General features: G+C 51.7%; 1 protein-coding gene across 3 annotated transcripts in view; it reads right to left on the reverse strand.

The window, feature by feature from the left end:
• Positions 1–23,678, reverse strand: part of LOC100124164 (protein bric-a-brac 1) — a 103,746-nt gene extending 80,068 nt beyond the window's left edge. For 2 of the 3 annotated variants that reach the window (XM_031932087.2, XM_031932088.2), the window contains exon 1: positions 15,536–17,309. In XM_031932087.2, the coding sequence (XP_031787947.1) occupies positions 15,536–16,567 (1,032 nt within the window). In that variant the 5' untranslated portion in view covers positions 16,568–17,309. Of the gene's footprint in view, positions 1–15,535; positions 17,310–23,533 lie in introns of those variants that run through there. The other variant, XM_031932086.1, reaches the window with a different exon arrangement.
• Positions 23,679–23,920: the final 242 nt, after the last annotated feature.

The following is a 23,920-nucleotide window of genomic DNA, read 5'->3' on the forward strand; positions in this document are numbered from 1 at the left end:
TCGACATAGAAACAATGGAATTTGCAATATTTCGCCGGAGTTACGAGTGTCATTCAGATCGAGTTGCGAGCTAGCTCTTAGTGTGTAGAGGAAGAGAGAGAGAGAGAGAGAGAGAGAGAGAGAGAGAGAGAGCCGGCCGGCAAAATCGCTGCGGAGAGAGCGAGAGAGCACGTGCCACTGGCGTGCAGTCAAATACTCTCTTCTCTCGCTCGCGCTCGTACTGATGCTGCCGCTCTCGCGCGTTGCGAAACATTTTCTGCATTCATTATCAGCGATAAATGTTAATGCTCTCGAAACAGGAATGGCATTTCCAACAATTTCAATAATTAATACTTGTATATTCAGTTGAAGCTGATACTGCCTCTCTCGCTCTCGCTCTCCTCGGCTAGGATCGTCCGCCACACACCACACACACACACAAGCGCGAACAATGGAATCTCGCTGCGGCATTGCCGCGTATCCAGTGCGCACCGGCAATATACGAATTCCGCGAGTAGTTACGCGCGCAACCGGATCCTGATTATTAATTACTTATGGCGCGCGTCAACTACCGCGCCGGTGGTTTAGGGCGACTGTTGTAACCCTACCAGCCGAGCGTGCCATAAGAAGCTCGATCTCTCTCTCTCGCTCGCTCGCACGTATGTACATATTTTTACGGGAATGCTCAAGTGCGCGGAAAACAATAGAGTTGCTGCGGGGGTGGGGGGGGGGCCGGAGAATAGGTGGAATTCGCCGATCGAAACGCCGGTGACGACGACGACGACGTCGAGGGAAGAGAGAGAGAGAGAGAGAAAGAGGAGAAGGGGAAGCGCGCGCTCGGGTCTCGCGAAGGGGAAGGAGAGAGAGAGACAGAGAGAGAGAGAGAGATAGAGAGAGAGAGAGAGAAAGAAAGAGAGAAAGACGGCGTATGGCAACTGGTAACGACGTGGGCGGGCGGCGCGCGGGGAGGACGTGAGGTTAGAATAAATAAAGCGATAAAATATAATATTACATCGCATTGCGCCGACTGGCTGGCTGCGCCGTATATTCCAGCAGGGTGCATTGGCCTCACAAATACTCGGCCTTCAGACGACGCACTCAAACACACACACACATACGCGCGTAAACGTACGTGTGCGTGTGTACACTGCCGCGACTAGCGCTTATATACGCCGAGGAGCAAGCGAGCGCGAGAGAGAGAGAGAGAGAGAGAGAGAGAGAAACGTATAATACACACACCCATGACTCGACGCGCGCTCGCGCAGCCGAATAACCGCGCTCATCCTCGAGCTATTGTCGGGTTGCAAAAATCGCTTTTTCAAAAATTCAAAACGCTCGAATCGATTATACAGCGAAGCTTCGAGGAGACGTGCGCTCAGCTGAAAAGACTCTCCGCGGAAAGAAGGAGAGGAGCTAGCTATCGCAAGTGGGGTAGGTGTATATGTACGAGGGAGCGGTAAAATAATAAAATAAAATAAATAAAGGCGGCGCGCCCAAGCTTCTCTCTCGCTCGCTCGGCTCCGAGGCGCGCGGTATATAACACTCAAACACACATACAACTATATATACATTGGAGCGAGCGCCGCGGAGAGGGGCCTCGCTCGCGCTCGCGCACATAATGATATACAAATAAAATATCCCGTACAGAGCGCGCGAGAAAGCTCCGTCGCCGCAACGTACACTTATGCTTCTCCCGGCGAGTTTGTTCATCTGGCTCTAGATAATAATCGTTATAATATCCGCATGTATAATAATGCCGCCGTGCGGACGGTAATAACAATGATGATAGTAGATATATGACGTAAGAATATGACAGCGAGATTAATGGGGAGACGTCGCGCGGGCGCGGGCAGGTCGGCTCTCGTATATTAATAATATTCGAGGAAAGAATGCAGCCAGCGCGAAAGTGGTAAACTGCTTGCGCTGCTCTCGTTGCAGTATTGCGAGCGCGAGGGCTGCTACTGCTGCTGTTCAGGGTTCAGCAGCGGCGGCGGCGGCAGCAGCTGTACGAGCGCCTCGACTTTGGATAATATATAAATGGCTATAGGCCATAAATTTCAATAAAATAACACGAGTGTACGGGTGGCGCGGGCGGGTGGGCGCCGCGGCGGGAGTGTAGTGTACAGAGAGCGAGCGAGAGAGAGATGAAGGCAGAACGGCGGCGGCGGCGGCGGCGGCAGCGGCGAGGGAGAGAAGTAGGAGCGAGTGAGCGAGGGGAAGGCGAGCCGAACAACGCCGCCGCTTCGACACGATTCATATACGTTCATTACGAATGCATACGAGCACGTTAGATTGTACGTTAGTGCCTTGTAATAAAATATTGTAATGCTGGCCTACTTCTGTGCGAGCTGCGCGCGCGCTCGCGCACTCGGCATAATATCTCCCGAGGCATTCTTATGCTCGCGCGCTTATTTATTCTCCGCGGGCTGCACACAATAGCCGGCCAACTAAAGCAGCAATATTTTCCTCCAGCAGCGCCGCGGCGGCAGCACCTCGTCGCTAATTCGAAAAACCTGCACAAAATCTCTCTCTCTCTCTTTCTCTCTCTCTCTCTCTCTCTCTCTCTCTCTCTCTCTCTCTCTCTCTCTCTCTCTCTCTCTCTCTCTCTCTCTCTACCTCTCCCTCTCCCTCAGCTCTCGCGCCTTTATGCTAACTTTATAGTTTGCGCTGTAAATTATTATTACCATATATCATGGCTCTGCGAAGAATAAGATTTATTAAAAGCCTATAGATTAGCAGTGGTAGCCGACAATATATTACGCGCTGGGCGAACGAGTCCGCGTCTCTGTGTGTGTGTATTTTCGCTTCTCTCCCCCACCGCCCCTCCTCTCTCACTCTCTCTTTCTCGCGTACGTATATACATATACATGCAATCGCGGATAAATCGAGTGCTCCCATTCACATTGCGCGCACTTTTGTTGTACGTACACGCGTACGCGTACGAGTCCGTGTACGTGTGTATAGGCTTTTAAGCAGCGTTCGCGCGACGAGAGAGACCCCCCTGAATCCTCTAGCCTACTGCTCGATCTGCCGCTGGCGCGCGGCGCTAATTATTCCCCATTGATTGCTCTCAATGGGTTCCGGATTCATCCTTGAATCTTATTATAACGCCTGCCACGACGATCTCCGCGCGCGCTCTCGCATATATCTCGCGCGTGTAATACACTTTTGGACAATCTTTTTTCGAGAGGAGATGATTTTTTTCCCTCCTTCTTCTGCAGCAGCCGCCGCCGCTGCTGCATCAGCTCGCTCTCGCGTATTATATACAAAAGCGCGCGAGAAGCTCGCAGAGCAAAAGCATTAAAGCAACGTGTATATATATATATATATATATATATATATATATATATATATATATACATATATGTATGCGTGTGCGCGGCTGGTCTCTCGCGCGCGCATGTGTGTACATGTACGTGTTATAAAGCAAATACACAGTGAGAGAGCGAGCCGAGCCGCCTGCACAATTCCAGCAACAAACGCACGCTCATAGAGAAACATCAAAAACGCGCGCGAGTACAAAGCGAGACTCGTCGCTAAGGAGAGGGAGGAAGCGCCGCTGCTGCCGTCAGAGAGCGAGAGAGAAGAAAATGGAATCTTGGCACTACATAGGCGCGAGCGAGAGAGAGAGAGAGAGAGAGAGAGAGAGAGAGAGAGAGAACCCCTACGTACATTAAAATATTATTCTCAGATGAAATACCGGGCGGGGCACGCCGGCATAGCCGCGCGCGTATGTATATTTTTAGACCTTATATAAATACACGAATCATAATGAACGGACTCCCTGTGTGTGTGTGTATGCGCGCGTCTCTAGCCCGCTCGCTCGCGAGACTCTTTGTGTTTCCGTTCCGAGAGTATAAAGTATAACGTGTATACACACACACACTCGCCTGTGTATATAGTTATGTACGCCTCTCGCGCACACACACACACACATACGTATCCGCGCATCAACGCACGATAGCGTTTCACATCTTCGAGACATCCGCTGCTGCTGCTTTTTATCGATGATATTATTCCGCGGCTATTGCTTACCTTACTTTTTTCCTTCCTTTCGCTCACTATTTTTACGCCGAGTTAAATATAAGTTTAATTGCCGGATCTATAGACAGCTCTCTCTCTCTCTCTCTCTCTCTCTCTCTCTCTCTCTCTCTCTCTCTCTCTCTCTCACTCTCTTGTAAATCTCGGCGCGTTACGACGACTATAGACCCGCTGCCGCCGCGTGTACGTTTCGCTGCCGCGAATAAATACGCTATTGGAATAAAATATAAAAAAAGTTCTAAGGCCAGCTCCAGCCTTGTTTCAGCTCTGGCGCTCGCGTACTGACACAATGTATACACACACTCACGCGATCTCCTTCTCTCTCCTCTGCGCACGTGTATACGTGTGTGTATTGCGCTTGAAAAATTGATGGACGACCTCGAAGCTCGTCTATATGACAACTATAATTTTAAATAGTTAGGAGAAAGCCGGTGTATACACGAATTCGACTGCATAATTAATCGCCAGCACTGCACCGAGCCGAGGAACAAAAGCACACGAGAGCTCGCCAGCGCGCATGCGCTCTCTTTCTCTCTCTGGATAAGCGCGCGAAATTCGAGCCAAGGCGCGCCCCGCTTTCGGTTCGTGTGTACGTGTGTGTGTACAGCTCTGACGAAGCCAACAACCGAGAATAGAGCAGCGTTTCCGTGTGTGCACTGCTGCAGCCCGCAGCGCGCAATTACAATTAATTATATGCGCGACGACGACGACGAGGCGGTCACACGAGAAAGAAAGAAAGAGATCCAGAAAATAGAGATCACGCGCGTGGATAGTAGACTACTGGGAGAGACAGGGGGGCGGAGGGGGTATATGTGACATGCAATGTATACACTTATGGACACGTACATCTGCGCGGCTATATGCACGCCGCATATTCTGCCTGATTTATTATATATTGAGCGGAGAGAGGAAGTGTACATATTGCAGCGCTAACCTGTGCCTACATACGTATACACTCACACACGCGTCGAACTTGCCTACACAATGTACTTTCTCACTGCCGCCGCCGCTCTCCTCTGCATATATAATCGACGAGCGAACGCCGACGTCGAAGAAAAATTTCCCGGCCCTTACACATTTGCCCTCATTAAAAATCAATGTTCTTAACGAAAAGTTGATTCTTTTTTAGTCTACAGTACGGGCGGCGCAAGTAGGGAGCGGAGCTTAAAAACTTCGCCCGCGGATTAATTTTTTCGCCGCCGGTGCAACCAGACTGATTGACTGCTACGCTAATCGTTTAAAATCTAATGGACATTAAAGCGGCGGCGGTAGAGGCCACGTCTCCGCTGAAATTTTCAATTACTTGCATAACACTTGACGAGAGTCGATTATTCTTTCGCTCTCCCTCCTGCGCTTTCATCCTTCCTCCTCCTATAATGCATACCTACACCTTATTCGTCGCGATTTTTCAGCTCGACAAGACGGAAGAGGGAAATTCTTAATTCGTGCGCACAATCGAGAGCGTATACCCGCCGTGATGCAAACAATTCAATTTATCGTCTCGGCTATATATGTATTGCGGAGCGGGAAATTATAAATCGAGAGAGAGATGAGATGTAAAAAGCAGAATAATAAGTTTTTACTCCCGACCGCGCGCGCGTACACATGTATATTATAGGAAAAAAGAGCGAGTCATTTGGAATTACACTCGGCGACGGCGGCGCGAGCTTTTTGTGGATTAAAATTTAAATAGTGACATTAGACATATATTAGCGGTGATTTTTTCAATCCTCGCGAGCGCATGAATATTGCTCGTCGTAGTGATTCTCTCTTCGTTTTGCCGAGTGAAAAATTATTATACGACGCATACACACGGTGGATTATAAAATAAAAAGGAAAAGCCAGCCTCGAGAAAACTTGTTTCTTTTTTGTTTTGTTGTATGGGTACTCACGCGAGCATACGCTGGAATAACAATGTTATAGTTATTCAATCCCCGCAGCCTGGAAAAATCCACTCATCGAGATAATTGAACGTTAATAGCTTCTAATATATGAAATAATTAATTATATAACTCGCCGGCGGAGTATATAGACAGCAGTATACGAAGCCGACGCGTGGGTCGCTCTCGAGCTCGGCGACGTGAAAACTCGTTTGCTTCTTGTGTGCACTTGTGTCTCTCGCTCATTTTTTTTTCTTCGCAATCGCTCGCGAGAGAGGCCAGTGTATATAGATAAGGGGGAAAAAGGCGGCTCCGAAGAGAAAAACAAGGATATTTATTCTTATAAAGGAGGAGTAGGTGAGGAGAGATCGAGAAAAAGCGCTCAGCCAAGTAAAAGGCTTTAGAGTCGTAAATTTTGCAGACTAGAGACGCGGACGGGGGGGGGGGAGACGATCGCCGAGCAGTGATTAATATATTTAGTAAATTATCGATCACATAACGCGCGTGCAATAGCTAAATGACGCACACAGCGGCGACGGCGGCGGCGCGACCTCGAAGACAATAATTGTATACATTTTGAGAGAGCGCAGCGGTATAGGATACGCGATTCGCGACATTGAAACAAATTCTCGCGCAGCAGCAGCAGTGTAAGCGTGCACGATGTGGTGTACTATATAGCGGGAGACGGGCGGAGGTTTTGTTGCATTAGCCAGTTCCGCGGTGCGAATAGTATAACCCAGATTTGATGAAATAAGCCACATCCTATACACCATATAGCTACTGCACCTCTCGGACGAACCGAAGCAGACACAAACACAGAGCAAGAGACAGAGAGAGAGAGAGAGAGAGAGAGAGAGAGAGAGAGAGAGAGAGAGAGAGAGAGAGAGAGACGACGCGCGAGCGACGAGAGGCAGCGGAATATAAAGTAGAAATTATAAAGTGTGGAATAAATTCGACCCACTTAACAGTACTTAGCGCCTAAGCGGAATACATTATGTTTTGCACAACATTATATCACGGCTTACGCAACGTCGACGCAGTAGCGGTTTTCTCTCTCTCTCTCTCTCTCTCTCTCTCTCGCAGCAGCGTCGGAGTAGACGGCGGAGGAGAGCACTTTTCTTCCGATCGTCTCTAGCTCTCTCTCTCTCTCTCTCTCTCTCTCTCTCTCTCTCTCTCTCTCTCTCTCTCTCTCCCTCTCTTCATTCGAGCGAGAGAGCGGAAACATATTGCACGCTGATAAAGTCTTCGGAGGAAAGTCGGCTCAGACGTAAGCGTGTGTGCAGTGGGTGAGCAGGCCTGGCTGCAGAAGTGGAAAGAGCGCGTGGCAGCAGCGGAGCCGCACGAAATCTGCATATAATATTGATGTAATTTGCCATCAGAATGGCAGCTAGCTGGCTAGGATATACGTGGGGGCTCTATTCTGTATGCAGCGGCTGAATAGAGCGCTTCAATTAGAGAATCATAACTTGCCCTGATGGGGTCATCCTACAGATATTATTATACTCTCGTGTGCGTGTGTGTGTGCGTGCACTCGTAGTCTCTCTCGCGCTATACTCTTAGAGTGGCGATTTTCAAAATCCGCGTTGACATTCGTTGTCTCGTCGTAATAATCACTGGAATCTCCCTCTCTCTCGTTCCTATGAAATAAAGCGTGTCATTAGATTTATTATACATCAGAGGCCTCTCTCTCCCTCTCTATCATAAATACACGAGCGGTGCGCTGCAGTTGTTCCAAGGAAAAACAAGCGATTAAACTAGTTGGCTCCGCGAGCGCAGCGCGCTATGACCGACCGACGGATTATTTCATTAAATTCAGTCTCGAGCAAGCTTGCCATTTATTTTTTTCTCTCATCCCTCTCTCTCTCTCTCTCTCTCTCTCTCTATCCCATATTCTCTCTCTCTCTCTCTCTCTCTCTCTCTCTCTCTCTCTCTCTCTACTCTATATAGCTTACATCGCAGCGGCGTTTTTTTCTTCGCTTCGCCACATAACACACAGACCGAGAGAGAGCCGTCTGGCTCGCGACAACGATTCAAGCGAGCGTTTACCGCGCGCTATACTCGCACTCGAATCTTTTAGTTTTAGAGAAGAAGAGAGCAAAGCGCGCTACGCGGATGACATTCGCTTCCGAGCTAAAACAATCGCGCGCGCGCCTCGCGACTCCTCGTCGGGCGATTTATATTTAATAGCGCGCATGCGCGTGTTTTAATGACGCGCACGTATACATGTATAACACTACACCGCATCAAAACTCTCTCTCTCTCTCTCTCTCTCTCGCGAGCGCACATCTTGTCAGAGGAGGAGGCAAGTGTATACGTATGTACGAACAGGCGTTCGTTTGCTCGCGAGCGTGTGTTACGATAATAGCGACAACGACGACGACTACGGCGAAGCTTTAATGCGGATTTCATTATCGTCCGCCCTATCTTCAGCGCGAGAACTCTTCCTGTCCGTCCGGCTCTCTTGGATGTATATTATATTAGATATACAGCGCGCGTCATCCTCTCTCTCTCTCTCTCTCTCACTGCGGCCGGGTTATTTACCGCGCACACTTCTGCGGGATTCGACATTGGCCAAGAATGCGCTGCATTTCTCCGCATGCGGACATACACGCCGAGTATAATATATAGTAGTGCGTGTATGTTGTACGAGGCGAGGGCAAAGTTATGCCGAATCGGCAGAAACGCATCTGCATATATGTATAATACGTATACACACGCGTTTATTAAAATAACGCTGACCGCTCCGTGCGCGCGCGCGCGCACGAGTGTATAGCGAGAAGTCTTTTTGTTTGCTTCGACGCGTACGCACATATAAGCGGTTGCGGATTTTTTCTTCTCTCCTCCCCTCTCTGCGGCGCGAACTAAATTATCAGTTGGGAATTTATTTATGTAAGATTGGCCGTGTGGTGACTTTCACGCCGCTGCTATAATACAGAGCTGAGAGAGAGAGAGAGAGAGAGAGAGAGAGAGAGAGAGAACAGGTTGTAGAAAAAATTCAGTGACTTCCTGTACAATTTTATTATCAAATAAATTGCTCGATGCGAGTAAATGCCAGGCAATTTTGCAAGACGACGACGGCGGCGACGACGTCTCGCTTGTCTTTTTCTTCTCTCCCTCTCCCTCTCCTCACTCTACAGCGAAACGAGCCCCCGTTTACACTTGCCGGATTCCGCATTAATCAAGAGACGCGAAACAATGAGCGGAAGCGACGGCATGTGTGTAGTCGCAAGTGTAAGACGTACTGGACACGACTACACCGAGAGAGCGAAGTAAAAAATAAAAGACACACACATACACAGGAGGTGTTTAATGACTCTCGTCGCGTCGGCCGACGGAACCATAATACAAGATAGACAGCACATGTGTCGCGCGCGCGCGTCCGATTGTAATTACACTATCGTTATCGCGTTTGCAACTTTAACCTATTTAATAAGAGCCAGAGCTGCTGCTGACGACTGGAGACGTCGAGCGAGACTTTTATCGCCGTCGTTAGATTCTAATGTTTGCAATCCGCGCCACTATACAGCAACGCGCGTATAAGGGAAGCGAAAAAAAAGATACAAGAGACTGCGTACAATTTTAATTTACGAGCCGATGCGGCTATAGTCGCGAGCGCGCGCTGCATATGCGCTAATCGCGTCTGCCAGGTGTCTAGCGTGATCCACCTAACCGCGGGGAAGAGTGGCAGTAGGTGGTGTGTTCTATGCATAGGCTCTAGGCTCTATATATACATATATACATACACGTACATACATATATATGCCGTGCATGCAGGGATTGGAAAATTGTATCGCGCAATTGTGTGCGCACGTGTGCGTGCACGCGAGGGACCGGCTAGCCGCGATGGTAGAGAGCGAGAGAGAGACAAGCAGACAAGAGCCCGACTGCAGCTCAGTAGAGAGAAGCGACACACACACGTATACATACAAAGAGCAAGTGTGTGTGTGTCTGGGCTATATAGCAGTAGCCGGCTCTCAGCGCAGTAGCAGTCGAGAGAGAGAGAGAGAGAGAGAGAGAGAGAGAGAGAGAGAGAGAGAGAGAGAGAGAGAGAGAGAGAGAGACAGATAGCGCGATTCTACGCTCCAAAAGGTGGATTATTAACCAGTGGCGGATAATTAAGTCATTAATATTTAAGAATCCCGCTCGCGCGCAGCAGCTAAACGCCCTGGCGGAGAGAGAGAGAGAGAGAGAGAGAGAGAAGCGATGCTTTCACGTGCGCTCTCGCACACACACACGTAAGAGCACAAGAGCGTGCGAGCCGGGCTTTTCTCTCTTCAATTCCACGCTGGCTCTCTCTCTCTCTCTCTCACTCACTCGCGACTCTCTTTTTTTTCGCCAGCTTATTCTCCTTTCTCCCCCTTTCGCGATACGCTTTTTCTTCCAGCCTCTCTTTTCCTGCAGCACCGGCAGCGGAGCGGCTCAAAAAAATATACATTTTCATGCGGCGCACGCTCCTCTTCCTCCTCCCCCGTGCGCGCCTTTAAAAATTATGAGAATTAAATAGTATATTCTCTTTGAAAACGCTCGCGATTATTACGCCAGAGTGGAGAGAGAGAGAGAGAGAGAGCAATGCACAATGCGCAGCCTTTAATTCTCGTTACATTTTTCGCAGCCGCTGCGCTTTTACAACGAACACACACATACACACAAGCGGTCGAACTACACGCGTAAACAAATTGTTGTGTATATCATATATCGGCGATCGATGATGAGCCAGCTATATATAAAATATTTTTCGTAACGCTTGCTCGAAAAAATGCGACGCGTATACGGAATGTCGCCGAGGTGGTGCGAAAGGGGGCCAAATTTACAAAATGGCTTCGAGGATGTTTCCATGCGTGTCGAACACGTTGTTTATACATAGTATACGGGAGATTCTTCTTATCGCTTTGCAGGTCGGGATAGAAGCATGTTGTACAGAGAGAGAGAGAGAGAGAGAGAGAGAGAGAGAGAGAGAGAGAGAGAGAGAGAGAGAGAGAGAGAGAGAGAGAGAGAGAGGAGAGAGAGAGAGAGAGAGAGAGAGAGAGAGAGAGAGAGAGAGAGAGAGCTTGCGAACAAATAGCGTTTAGTATTTATAAAGGCCCATGCTTGCACTGGCGCTGCGGCGTTTGTCCCCGCAAGTCCAGGCGGTGTTTGCGCTATTTTCACGCAGGACATTTGAATGTTTCTCGGCCGTGCGGTAAACAGTCGTCCGCGGCGTTTTTTTTTCTCCTCCTCCTCTCTTTCATCGCGCTCAAGGGGAAGCATAAAAGTTTAATTTACACTCAGCGCCGCGGAGAACAATGGAATTTGAGGGAAATAGATGGAGGATTATCGCTATCGTAAAAAAGGATCGTTTGAATTCGTAATTGATTTGCTGCGAGGAAGTACCGAGACAGAGAGACGAGTAGCGGAAGCCGCCGCCGCCGCGGTATAACAAAGCGAGCGTCGGCTTTCGTAAGGTACAATTAATTCACGTTCAAGAAACACTGGAGCTTAAAATAATAAAAAACGAGCGAGCGTATGTGTGTGTACGCGAACGCGTGGAGGTAAGAAGCCGAGTGGAAGTAGCAAAAGCCGTAGGAAAAGGAAAAGGCAGACATCTATAGGCACTTTATTACTGGCAGCCGCAAAGTCTCACGAGGTTTCAACGTCAATTATATCTACAGAATAACTTAACGGTCCCTTAGAAACAGCCTGAATGGCCTATTCAGCCGTTCGGTCGAGCTTCTCGAGTGTTAAATAATAAAGATCGTTCTCGGCTCTCTCTCTCTCTCTCTCTCTCTCTCGGTATGACGTAACGTTAGTCGTCCGGCGCAGCTATAGGCGAGTATTCGACTACGGAACATACGGATAAATATGTATTAGACACATTCTCGAGCTCGGGGAGAGAATTAGAGAAGGGCCGGTCGCGCGCCGTGCTGCACTTGTGCGCGGAGTAATGCGAAACGTTGGCTCGCTGCAGACAACTCGTCGTCGTCGTCGGGTTAAAAAGAAGCAGCAGAAGAAGAAGCAGAAGCGGAAGATGGGACAAGATGATTTTGTCTGGATATACATATGTATAGTGAGCGCGCGCGAGCGCGGCAAGTGAGAGCCGAGGCTTTTCAGGCTTTCCTGTGCGCCGGGGAGTAGGGGCCGCGCGGAATATGACGGCGGTGACGTCAGTCTGAATATTTCAAGGGGACGAAACTTCAAAAGAACACGTGTTACACGCTGCTAGAGGAGTGCTAGGACGCCGTTTAAATAATGCAGAGTCAACTGACTCTCTCTCGCGCAGCAGCAGCAGCAGCTCTCTTTTCCTCTCTCTCTCTCTCTCTCAATCTCTCTCTCTCTCGTTCTCTCTCTCTCTCTCTCTCTCTCTCTCTCTCTCTCCCTCTCTCTCTCTCTCTCTCTCTGTTTCTCGCTCTACCACATGGTCCTTTCTTTTCTTCCTCGCATGGTGTGTGCAACGCCAGTCTGAAATTAAAGTGCGTTTTTCCGATGCAGCGGCAGAAACGGTTGCGTAAACGAGCTAATTAACCCAACGGAGAGGTATATGGAGTGAGAGAGAGTCCGCTGGCTGGCTGGCGCTCGCGAAGGGAAATTTCGGGAGAGCGACACGTGCGTGGTGCACGTGTGCCGCGCACGGCGCAGTAGGACCACCCACTCGTGTGTGTTCTCGCGATCTATGCTTTTCCGCTAGCATTTTTTGCCCCGGCGATTGGCCCATTCCGAGCGCCGCCTCCTCCTCCTCCCGCGTGCTGTACCTGCTGTGCTATACTACCCCCCGCTACCACTCTGCCGCTGCGGTACCTACATACGTACTCGTGTTATAACATGTATGCCTGCACACGTATGTATATAGAGAGCCGCGCGCGGCGTTCTCGGGTGTGATCGAATTAATAGAAAGGGAGCCAAGTGGCCACTCGCCGCTGCTGTTTTTCCCGCGAGGAAAATTTAATACAATCGCGCGCCGGGCGCCGCCGCCACGACTCTCGACGCCTTTACGCCGAGTAGAGGGTCCGACCGCGCGACGAGCCGCGAAACCTACTTTACATCATGCTCTATCTTTCTCTTCTCTTCTTTGCTCTACTCTTTCTCTCTCTTCTTCGGAGCTCGCGCGTCATTCTGCATTATTTTCGTTTTATCGTCAGCAATCTTGCTTAATGCAATCCCACCCCCTTGCCCGAACTCTCTCGCGTACACAGCTGTATACGTATATAGTTATATACTCGCGGAGCCGCCGAACCCTTTTTATCTTCTATTTGAATATTTTATATGAGAGGCGCTTTCCGGCATCGCGCGACGCAGGGCTGACGCGCCCCCCCCCTCCCCGCCCATATATACAGTTATAGCCCGTTTACATTCCAAGTAGACGACGAGCCGAGGCGGGTAGGGGCTGAACCTGAAGGTATATAACTCCCTCTCCTTCGCTCTCTCTCGCAAACTTTGGCCAAACTATAGCTTTCGCGTTCGCGATGTGCTCCGTTTTTTTTTTCTACTACTACTTCTTCTTCTTCTTCCTCCACATATACATAACGCGCTCTCTGTCGCATTCGGACAGCTCAAGCGACGTATTAACGATGGCATGCACGAAACTTGTCGTCCGAATCTATTATTACTCGACGCTGCTATTGTTGTATCGCTCAAAAAGTGGAGAATAAATAATTCGCGCGAGAAGCAGCATGCTCTATATCTACTATGAGCGAGAGAGGAGAGGCGTCGAAAGACGTCGTGTCCGCTTTATCGATCGCTTGCACATTAATTTGTAGTCCAGACAATGGGCCGCCTATATTCTCTAACTCGAGCGCACGCACAGCGTAAACAACGAGAGTCTCAATAAATTCGACAACTATTCGCAACAGCGGGCGGTTGAGTCGCTCGCCCACTGGTGTATGTGTGTTATATACGAGCGAGAGGAGGGGGGCGATCAATAGGCCGGGCATTAATAAAATATCGCCTCGAAATTGTCATATCATATCGAGTTTGCAAGGTTTTACATTCGCTAATTGATGCTTCCAAGTATAACTTTATGACTGTTGGCCGCGTATGATAAATTAATGTAGTGCCGCGCGAGTGGACTCTCTCTCTCTCTCTCTCTCTCTCTCTCTCTCTCTCGATCGTCCGGCGCGCGCGTAAATACTGCAGCCCCATTTTTCACTAATTTTCAATATTTACGACCTTATCGTGTGATCGCCACTACCGCCGCCGCCGCCGTCGATGCAGAATTTATATAATAATAGTCAAATGGAATAATACTGTCGCGCGGGCAAGCGCACACACACACACACACTAGATGAGCGAAATGTCGAGGCGCGCGAGCAGGGCACTGAAATAATAAAGTTGCAGATAAGAGCGAGCGTCGCGGCGATTGTTTTGGACGAATATAATACGACTATATATCTCCGGTGGCAAACTGCCGCGAGTGAGAGAGAGATAGAGGGAGAGGGGAGGAAGCGCGAGAGCGAGTGGGATGAGGCACGCTGCACGAGGGAAAATCGAATATTCTAAAATTTAATTTCTATCGGCCGACGCGACGCGCCGTTCGACTCTCATATCAGCGCTTTTTGCGACAGCAGGCCAAATCTAATTTATTTGCCGAATCCGTTTTCGGTGGCGGCCGCCCGAGAGGGACCGAAGCGCGCGATCAAGAGAGAGAGAAAGAGGAGTAGGGGTGGGGGCAGTAGGCAAAGGAAGAGGAGAAAGAGTGCAGCAAGTGCAAGGCGAGATAGCGAGGTATAAATCTCCTTGCTGTGTGTGCATGCATACACGCGGAGTGGGCAAACGAAGCAATCTGCGGAATGGTCATCCGTCCATCAAGTCTCGCCCACGTATAGTATAATATCGCAGCGCGCAAGCTCTCTCTCTCTCTCTCTCTCTCTCTCTCTCTCTCTCTCTCTCTCTCTCTCTCTCTCTCTCGCGGTATTTATGCGAGTTTCGATGGGAAAAGGCAGGGCAGAGCGCGGACGCGACAAGATAATTTCTGATTTACCGCCCCGGCGCCTCCGATGCCATTTTGGAAATGGAAAATTTAGCAGCCTTTAGGCTCTCTCTCTCTCTCTGGACTTTGACGTATCGCGGCGTGGCGTCCGCGCAGTAGTAGTGGTATCAATCACGAGAGAGCTGCACTAATGTTTTCGAGGCGAATTTCGCGCAAAAGTCCGATGCATCGGAGAGATAGTGACGCTGAGGCGCGGCCGCAGCAGTAAATACCGGAGAGCCGATTGGGAAGCAGCAGTGGCAGTAGCGACAAAGAAAAGATAAAAAAGAGTCGTTCCGAAGGCTGCCGCCGCCACCGCGGAAGAGAAGAGAGCGAGCGAAGAGAGAGAGAGAGAGAGAGACATTTTAATACATCAAACTTTTCAATTTGGGCGTACTGCCGCGCGCACACATAACACGTGCGGAACGATCCTCTCCTGATATATCGCTTACGTGCAGCTGCAGCTGCCGAGTTACGCTCTCGCTCCCTCTCTTTCTACGTGTGCTAGAGTCTCTATGCCAGGGGGCGTGTGATCTGATAGCGTCCGAGCGAGAGCTCGTTTCTTCCGCGCCTCCGGTCGTAATAAACGAAAAACGACAAAAACGCGATCGAGCGGCACTTATATCGGCCTACGATTTATACCGTCGAACGTCGTTCGGAGTAATAGAGTAGCGCGTAAACAGAGAGGACGACTCACCCTTTCCTCCTCGCGGATCATCTCGGCGATGCCGGGCTTGATCTCGAGGTCGTCGCCCACGACAGGTATGTTGGGCTGGTGCTGCTGCTGCTGCTGCTGTTGTTGTTGCTGCTGCTGCTGCTGGACCGAGAGCTGCTGCGCGACCGCGTGGGCGCTGAGGTGATTGACGGCGGAGGCGTGCGAGCCGGTGGCGCTCACGTGGCCGCCGGGCGACACGTGGTGGCCGAGCAGCGAGGGGTGCGGCGACTGCTGCGCGCTCTGTTGCTGCTGTTGCTGCTGGCTCGAGGAGCCTCCGGGTGGCGGCAGCGGTGGCGGAGGCGGCAGGGGCAGGCTCACCGGCAGCTCCTGCAGGTTGATCTGCGGCGTGACGCTGATGCTGGGCATGACGCTGCAGGGCGAGCCGAGGGAGCGCGGCGTCGAGGAGCTGCCGAGGCCGTGGCTCTCGTGGCCCGTAGAGGCCGAGTCCTGCTCGTCGCGGTCCGAGGCCCGGGCGTCGGGGCTGAGGCCTCCCGCGCTGGGCGAGCGATCGCCCGAGGCCAGTCGGCGCTTCTTGCGTTGCTGCTGCTGCTGCTGGGCCTGCAGGCTGCTGGCCGCCGCGGCGCTGGCCAAGTTGAGCGAGTCGTCGAGGCCGGCCCGGGAGGCGAGCTCGTGCTCGCTGTTGACGTCCGCCAGGCCGCGGATCTTGAGGCTCTCGGCGACCTTGAGCAACGGGCCAATCTGCTCCTGCGACACGTTGATCTCGCCCTTGTACATGAACTCGACGGCGGCCTTGAGCTCCGGCCACTTGATGTCCTTCATGATGACGATCGGGTGCTGGCAGGGGTTGTCGAAGAAGAGCGCCTGGAAGTAGGGGCTGCAGGCCGAGAGGACCATCTTGTGGGCCTTGACCGAGTGCCCGTCGCAGGCGAGCGTCACGTCGACGAAGCTCTCGCTCTGCAGCAGCTGGTCGAAGACGTTGGTCAGGTTGGTCTGGTAGTTGTTCCAGCGCAGGCAGAACTGCTGCGGCGAGCCGGCTCCGCTCTGCTGCGTCATCCTGCTGGCTCCGCTATCGCTCGCTGTAAAGTGTCGGCAGTCGAGGCTGCTGCTCCTGCTGCTGCTGCTGCTGCTACTGTCACTCCGCTCCTGTGTACGGCAAACACAAGTCTGAGAGTCTCTATCGCTCTATCTCTCTCTCTGGGCTCAGTCAGTCAGTCAGTCACACACTGCACACACTGGGGTTCGCGAGAGCAGGTGGCCCGCGGGCTCCAGCCGGCTGCCATGCTCGGCTGCCGCTGCAGCTTCTGCTGCTGCTCCGCTACTGCAACTGTCAACAAGTGAGGCTGCGAGCACGTGGCGCGTTGCGCGCGCGCGAGCGTCCGCTCCGTTTCTCGCGGATCAGTCCGTGACGTGCGGAGCGGTGCGACCGAACGCGAGAAAAGCGCGCGCGCTCTCTCTATCTTTCTCTCTCGTTGGCTGTGCCCCCCACGACGACGACGACGGCGGCGGCGACGGCGACGACGAGGACGATGTCGGGGACGGGCGGCGACGCTGCCGCGAGCTCAGCGCGTTCTCTCTCCGGCGAGGCAGGGCTGCTGCGTGGCGAGTGGCAAATGCACCGCGTGAGGAGCGCGTCGCGACTGAGGGGGCCGCCGGCTGCGTTAGCGGCCGGGCGAGAGGGAGACAGCGAGCGCGTGCGCCAGGCGCCCCCTCCCGCGAGTCTCTCCCCCCTCCTTTAACGACGGCGGCGGCGGAGCGGAGAGCGCGTTACAGCGCATCGGTCGGCTGCATCAGCGGAACCGTGCAGCGCGCGGCGTTTACACGCGCGCGCCGCAAGCTTCGGCGACGACGGCGACGACGGCGGCGGCAGCAGAAGCAGGACGCCGACGACGCCGACATGCCGCCCCCGGCCCCACGCCGCCAGGCCCCGCCTCCCCCAGAGACCGCCTCCCGCTCGTCCTCCTCCTCCTCCTCCTCCTCATCCTCCTCCTCTCAGCGGCGCTCTCCTCCCCCCCCACGGCCCTCCTCCCCCCTCCCACCACCGCTGCGAGAGCTATAGCCGCGCGATATGTTCGCGCGCGCGGACGCGGCGGAGAGCGAGAGGAGGATCGGCACGAGGCTCCGTGCTCTCTGCACTCCTGAGATCGCGCCCTCTCCGCGTTCTCCACGCGCTACCGCGTTCGAATCTCGGAATCGCGCGCGCAGGACGAGCGCGACACTTTTTCTCTCCCTCTCGCCGCCGCCTATACCGCGGCCGATTGCCGGGAATAGAGCCGGCGAACGACTCGCCCATATGAGGGTGATTTTTTTTCTCCTCGCGCGCGCTCTCGCGACGCGTCGCTAAACGCAATATTAAACGTGTAAAAGCGTTACGACGCATATACACCTCGGCGCGTGTGCGAGAAGGAGAGAGTAACGATGCCGCGGTGGCGGTGGCGGCGGTGCTGATGAAAGAATATTGCCCGCTTTTTATAGAGCTGAACTACATAAAGTTGGAAAGCAGCGGCGGCGGCGGCGGCGGTAGCAGCTTCTTCTATACGTTTGTAAAGCCGCGCGGGCAGCGCATTGTGCAACCTTTCTCACGGCGTCTATTGGAAATTCTAATGCGCGCGGAATTGCTAAATCCGCGCGCGCGCGCGAGGCCGGCGCAATATTATATGCTTTTCGAGAAGGCGATATCGGCTGGGAGCTCGGGTGCGTTGCGTAACCGGCTAGTCGTCGCTCGCTCACGCATTACAATATTTCGTTTTATTCTCTATACGCGATCGCAAAATAAATATTCAATATTTCTGCGGCCGAATGACGCATTCGTCGCCGTCGGAAATTAGATGAGGCGGTCGCGCATGCAGCTGCGTATGTGCAGAGGCAGTAGAAAGAGAGAGAGAGAGAGAGAGAGAGAGAGAGAGAGAGAGAGAGAGAGCAGAGCGCGGCCCGTAAAAAAAGCTCCGAGGGCGCGCAGTACCGGTCATAACACGCGCGTATTTCTCATATCGCGCGTTCGCTGATACTTTTTTCTCTCTCTCTCTCTCTCGCGAGCCATGTGCTACTGAAAAGACTGCGCTATACGCTAAGGGAGGGTCAAAGTAGCCGAGAGAGAGAGAGAGAGAGAGAGAGAACGCGACGCGCGGCGTCGGAGCCTGTGGGCCATAAATTTTACTGCGTAATATTGTTTAACTGCAAACAGTATACTAACGGCTAAAGGGGAAGCCGCCACTGCTCTGCTCTCTCGCGTGCGCGTCTAGGCGCGCGTATATCCCTCTCTCTCTCGGAGTTGCAGAGCAGAGAGTCCGAAAAAGTCGCGCAGCGGCCGCGCTGCAATAATATAATGACTAAAAATAATGCGGGAGTGAGAGAGAGAGTTCGTCGAACGTATAAAAGAGAGAGGGAGATTCTAAACGGAGAGTTATTGTTGGCAACTCAGCTCGTACGCGGATTATAACGAATTCAGTAATCGTGTCGCGAGCTTTTCATAATCCTCTATTTCTGCGCGGTTTTACATTCGGCGGGAGCTCCTTGCGAGAGTTACGCCGAGAGTATGAGCGCAGCTAAAAGAAGCCGGGTTTTGAAAAACTAATTCACCTCATGCCCCGCGCTCGCGCGAGCAGTCCCGTCGAATTTTGCGATGCTGAAATATTAAGCGGCGCTGCAAGCCTTTCGGTCTAACGTGCAGTTTGTGTGTGTGAGTGTGTGTGTACGGAGCCGCGGGCTTCACACACACACACACACGCGCGCGCGCGCGCACACACAGGGAGACGTACGCATGCGACAGAAAGAGTCTCTTATACACGCGCTTAGCTGGCAGCAGCACCCCGCGCCGGCTCATCAATATTTCTCTTTGCTCATTGTTCTTGTACAATATGCCAAGCCTACGAGAGCGCGCGCGCGCGCGAGAGCTTCGGCCGGCCTATCCGCTCCGCGAATTCGTGTGCGGCTCTCACTCACTCACTCGCTCGCTCGCTCTCTAAGTACTTGTTGAGCTATACGATATATAGCGTGTATATATGTATAAGAGAGAGCGAGCCGACGTCGGTCTATAAATTGATAACGAATCCGAGTTCCCCTCTCTTTCTCTCTCTCTCTCTCCGTCACTCGCTCAGTCACGGCTACTTTTTTCGTCACTTTCGCCGGCGTGCATACGCGAAGAAAGCCCGAGTGAGAGAGAAAGCCGTCGCGGAGCCCATCACTTATTCATCGTGTGCCGCGTTCATGCAGCACAGTAGCAGCAGCAGCAGTCTCGCTATATAGCTAATGCTGCTGCCGCATAGACGTTGTTATTCATGCTGATTATAGGAGAGCTGCTACTACTACACTACTGCCGCTCGCTGGCGAGGAGCATCGCCGACGAAAATAATAAAAGAGAGACATAGCTAGTTTAAGTTGCGCGCATCGATTGGCCATGCGCGTTATGTTTCGTGTGTCGACGCACGGCTGCGCGTACATTTATAATGCATAAATACACCAAGTTGATAGGGAGTGAGAGAGAGAGTGAGAGGGCCGTGTTGCCGGTATAAGATAGATGTATAGAGATGCAGGAGCGCGCGCTCGTAAACAGCCGCGCGCGCACAAGCTGCGCATATACCTGTATAGGCGAGTAACCGATGCACATATAAGAGCGAGAACCAAGGGAGGAAAGCCTATCGGAGCTCGAGCTTGTAGCTATCGTGTATTGCTGTAGGGGCAATAGTTATTAGGTAGTCGTAGTTGCGGGTTGGTCGGCGCGTTGTACGGGTTAACGTTGCAGAGGCCGAGAGCGACTGAGAGAGCAAGAGAGAGAGCGAACAATGATATCGGCTATTTGATTTGCAAGCGACGACAATGCAGCAGCAGCAGTAGCGGCGGCGACTAGGTAGCGGACGTAGCCTCTCTCTCTCTCTCTCTCTCTCTCTCTCTCTCTCTCTCTCTCTCTCTCTCTCTCTCTCTCTCTCACTCACTCACTCTGTGCGTTATACATATACCTATACGTTCCGAGAGGTCCGACGAGCTGGCCTAGCTACCGAGAGAGAGAGAGAGAGAGAGAGAGAGAGAGAGAGAAAGCTTGTCAATAGCAGCAGCAGCCAATACCTCGAAACGCGTGCGCCACACGCGTAGCACACGCGCGCGCGGAGACAACCTTTCCTCCTTCCCTGGCGCTGCGCGCGTGTGTGCCCTTTTGATCTAGCCTACCGGCAAAGGCATAGCCAACTACCTAGTCGCTCAGCACCGCCGCCTGCGAAAGAGAGACCACCATCGCGCGTACGTCCAGCAGCTACCCCTTTGTACCGCACATTCTACAACAAAGCTCCGGCTTGCACTTACTGCCTACGTACCCCGCCCCTTTCCTTCTTCACGATGATAAGCGACGAATGTCGTAATATATGCGACCCAATTATGCCTTCGACCTGTGAATGATTCGAACGACTCGTGCCGAGGTAAAAAGGAGCTTTATCTCTGGGTGCGTTCATACAGGTACGCCGGGTGGAAGCGGAACTTGCTTGAGTCACCGGCTCGCTTTGTTTCCTCGATGTTCGACTGGGACTTTTATTTCTAATGACAAGGAGACTTTGCTTGAAACCGTGGAGAACGTCATCGCTTTTGTCTCGTGGGCAAAACCCGTATTCTATTCAGTGAACGGAGCACAAAAGTTGTTCCAAATTTATATAAATCAACGTGGTTCCTCACATGTTTAGGCACCAGAAATCAATTCCCAAAGTTCGGTTCACCGGAGCTTGGACACCGTCCTTGTTAGAGTTGACGTGCGTAAAATCCAAATAGAAGGCACTGGTCTCCTCTCGTCGGCTCGAAAGTTAGGGCGCTTATAGCCTTTTGGAGTTGCATGAAAACAACCGGCAACGCTAACTTTTGCCTACTCCTAGAAGAAGCTTTGTAGTCGTGATTTTTGAAGTTTTAGTAAAAACATGCCCTTTCAAAAGCTGTCAATTCAAATAAAGATAAAGATGATGCTACTTTACGAGGTAATCCATTTACTCGAATACAGAGAACTATTTTAACGTTGAAACGTCTTACGTACTTTTATTCGCCTATTATTGGACACCATCGCAGGACGATTTATAAATATTACTTTTAATGGCTCGATTGAATTTCATGTCTTGCCGAATTAATAAATTACGTAAGAATCTACGAAACGCTCTTCCCGAAATTCGATTTTGACTAATGAGGAACTGAAACTGTCCAATAATAGGAAACTGCTTCGAAAATTCCCCAAAGTTAGCGTATTATTAGACACCCGATATGCTTTCTTCTTGAGCGACGCGGCGTAGTAATGAACCAGTGTTAGAGAGGTTGCTAGTACTATAATCTGCATTATATTATCACCAAAACTGTATTTCTGCCGAGTATAGGCCCAGAAACGATTATCAATTCATGCGATACAGTCGGGCTGCAGAACAAAAACGTGTATAGAGTCGTATACGAAATTCTTTTCGAGAAACGTAATCCAGCGAATTAGAGCAGTTTAATAATAGGCCAGCTTATACACGAGCGTATTCGAGATAAATCTCGAGTTTTTCTCATGACTCATAACGACACGTCGCGCAGTAGCGAGTTGTAACGAAAAAAGAACGCGAAATTACGCGAGATTAGCGCATAAAAGAGTCGCGAGTAGAGTACAAATCTGGCAGGTCATCATCCCCGCTCGCGCGCGCGCGCGAAAGAGTGAGCCGCGGGCTATATTCGCTTGGCTATGACTTTATTGCGAATCCGTCTATAATCCGTAAAGCATAACCGCACGCGATAACGCGATTTGCCGGCGAAAATAAGTTGTTGAATCCTTGAAACGATTTGGAAAACGAGATGAGACGAGAGATTCTCGCGCTGCAAAGACGTGCGCGCGTAAATTCGAGAGAGGGCGACTAGCTGTGTATAGGAAATCTCGAGCTCGTGAAGTTTTCAGCAGCAGAAGCAGCCGGCAGAGGACGTATTCGGGGGAAAACAGCCGGCAGTCAGGTGCAACGGACCTATTGACGTGTTAATTGCAGCTGAATAATTAAAGAGAGCCGAGCAGCGCGGAGCACTCGAAGCGCGCACTCGGAGCGAAGCTGTCCTTTTAAAATCCCGTCCGTTTTCCGATATCGTTATAACAACCTTCAAGACTCTTCCTCGGCCTCGTCGTCTTCTTCTATATTACATATCGCATACACCGAGCCCGTGCGTGCGTCGACGTTGTACGCGACCGACTATATCAAGCCGTATATAGTATATCAGTAGAAGATGAAGTTGATGCATGCAAATTGAGAGCGTGCGACCGGGAGGAATAATTGAAGGATTCGCGATCCCTTTTTGGCTGCTAAGAGAATCGAAGCGTCCGTCATTTGGCATTCAAGTCTTTTTGGCGGTTGGCTGGGAACAAGCTTTTCTCATCTGCATCAGCAGCAGCGGCGGCGGCGTAGGAGAAGCGCGAATTTCAAAGGTCAAACAGTGGGTGTCGGGGAAGAGACGGGTGGGGGAGAGGAGGGTTCGTGTCATCGATGGCGCTGATCGCCGGCGGTGTTGCTGCTCAGGATTTCGAGTAGGTTCGATATAAACTGTGATTGATATTTAGGCGCATCAAGCGCCACTTAAGAGGATTAAGTCGAGGCTGCTACTGGCGAGAGAGAGAGAGAGAGAGAGAGAGAGAGAGAGAGAGAGAGAGAGAGAGAGAGAGAGAGGGAGAAGCTCGTCGTCCGACGGCGGTGGCGGCAGCGGACGAGCCACACTCTTGTTCGTTCTCTCTCTCCCTCTCGCCTCCCCCGACTCTGATTACAGTTAGTTCAGTCTGCCGGTCCAAATCCCCGTAACCCCGACGCGCTTACCTGTTACCAAGCGCACGATATCCCTCCTCCTCCTCCTCCTCCTCCTCTCGAGCTGCATGCACAGTAGTGCTGCTCTGCGTGCGCTCACTTCGCTTCTTCCCAACCCCCTTATTCGTCCGCCGCGCACGTACACCCACACGCGGGCTGCAGCCGGCTTGCGGTTTTAAGCTCTGCACACGCATACACACACACACACTGGCTCAGCCCCGCTTTAAAGCGTCATTTCGGGAATTACCTTCTTTTCTCGCTCGTTGATCAAATGATGATTGGCTGATTGACTGGTTTTCTACTCCCCGCAGCTCTCCGGCCGGCTGCAGCATTATCCATTATACTCCGGCGGTGGCTCCAACTCGCATCCCCATCCCTCCTCATACCGCCGATACCTGCGCGCGTCTCTCGTTAAATAAAGATCGAATGACTTTTTCGTCGCTCATAAGTATACTCGCCTGTAACCTCTCGAAATCTTTGTGTCTCATGTGCGGGCGAAGACGCGTTCTCCGGAACGTGGACATCCAACGGCTGCTCGAAGAATCTGCAACTGCGAAAAAAAGAGTCACAATACATATAGTTTAGAATATTATACTATACAACACGTGTACGCGACGCACTTCGGCTTCATTAT

This window comes from Nasonia vitripennis, chromosome 5 (assembly GCF_009193385.2).
Source record: "Nasonia vitripennis strain AsymCx chromosome 5, Nvit_psr_1.1, whole genome shotgun sequence".
NCBI classification, from domain to species: domain Eukaryota; kingdom Metazoa; phylum Arthropoda; class Insecta; order Hymenoptera; family Pteromalidae; genus Nasonia; species Nasonia vitripennis.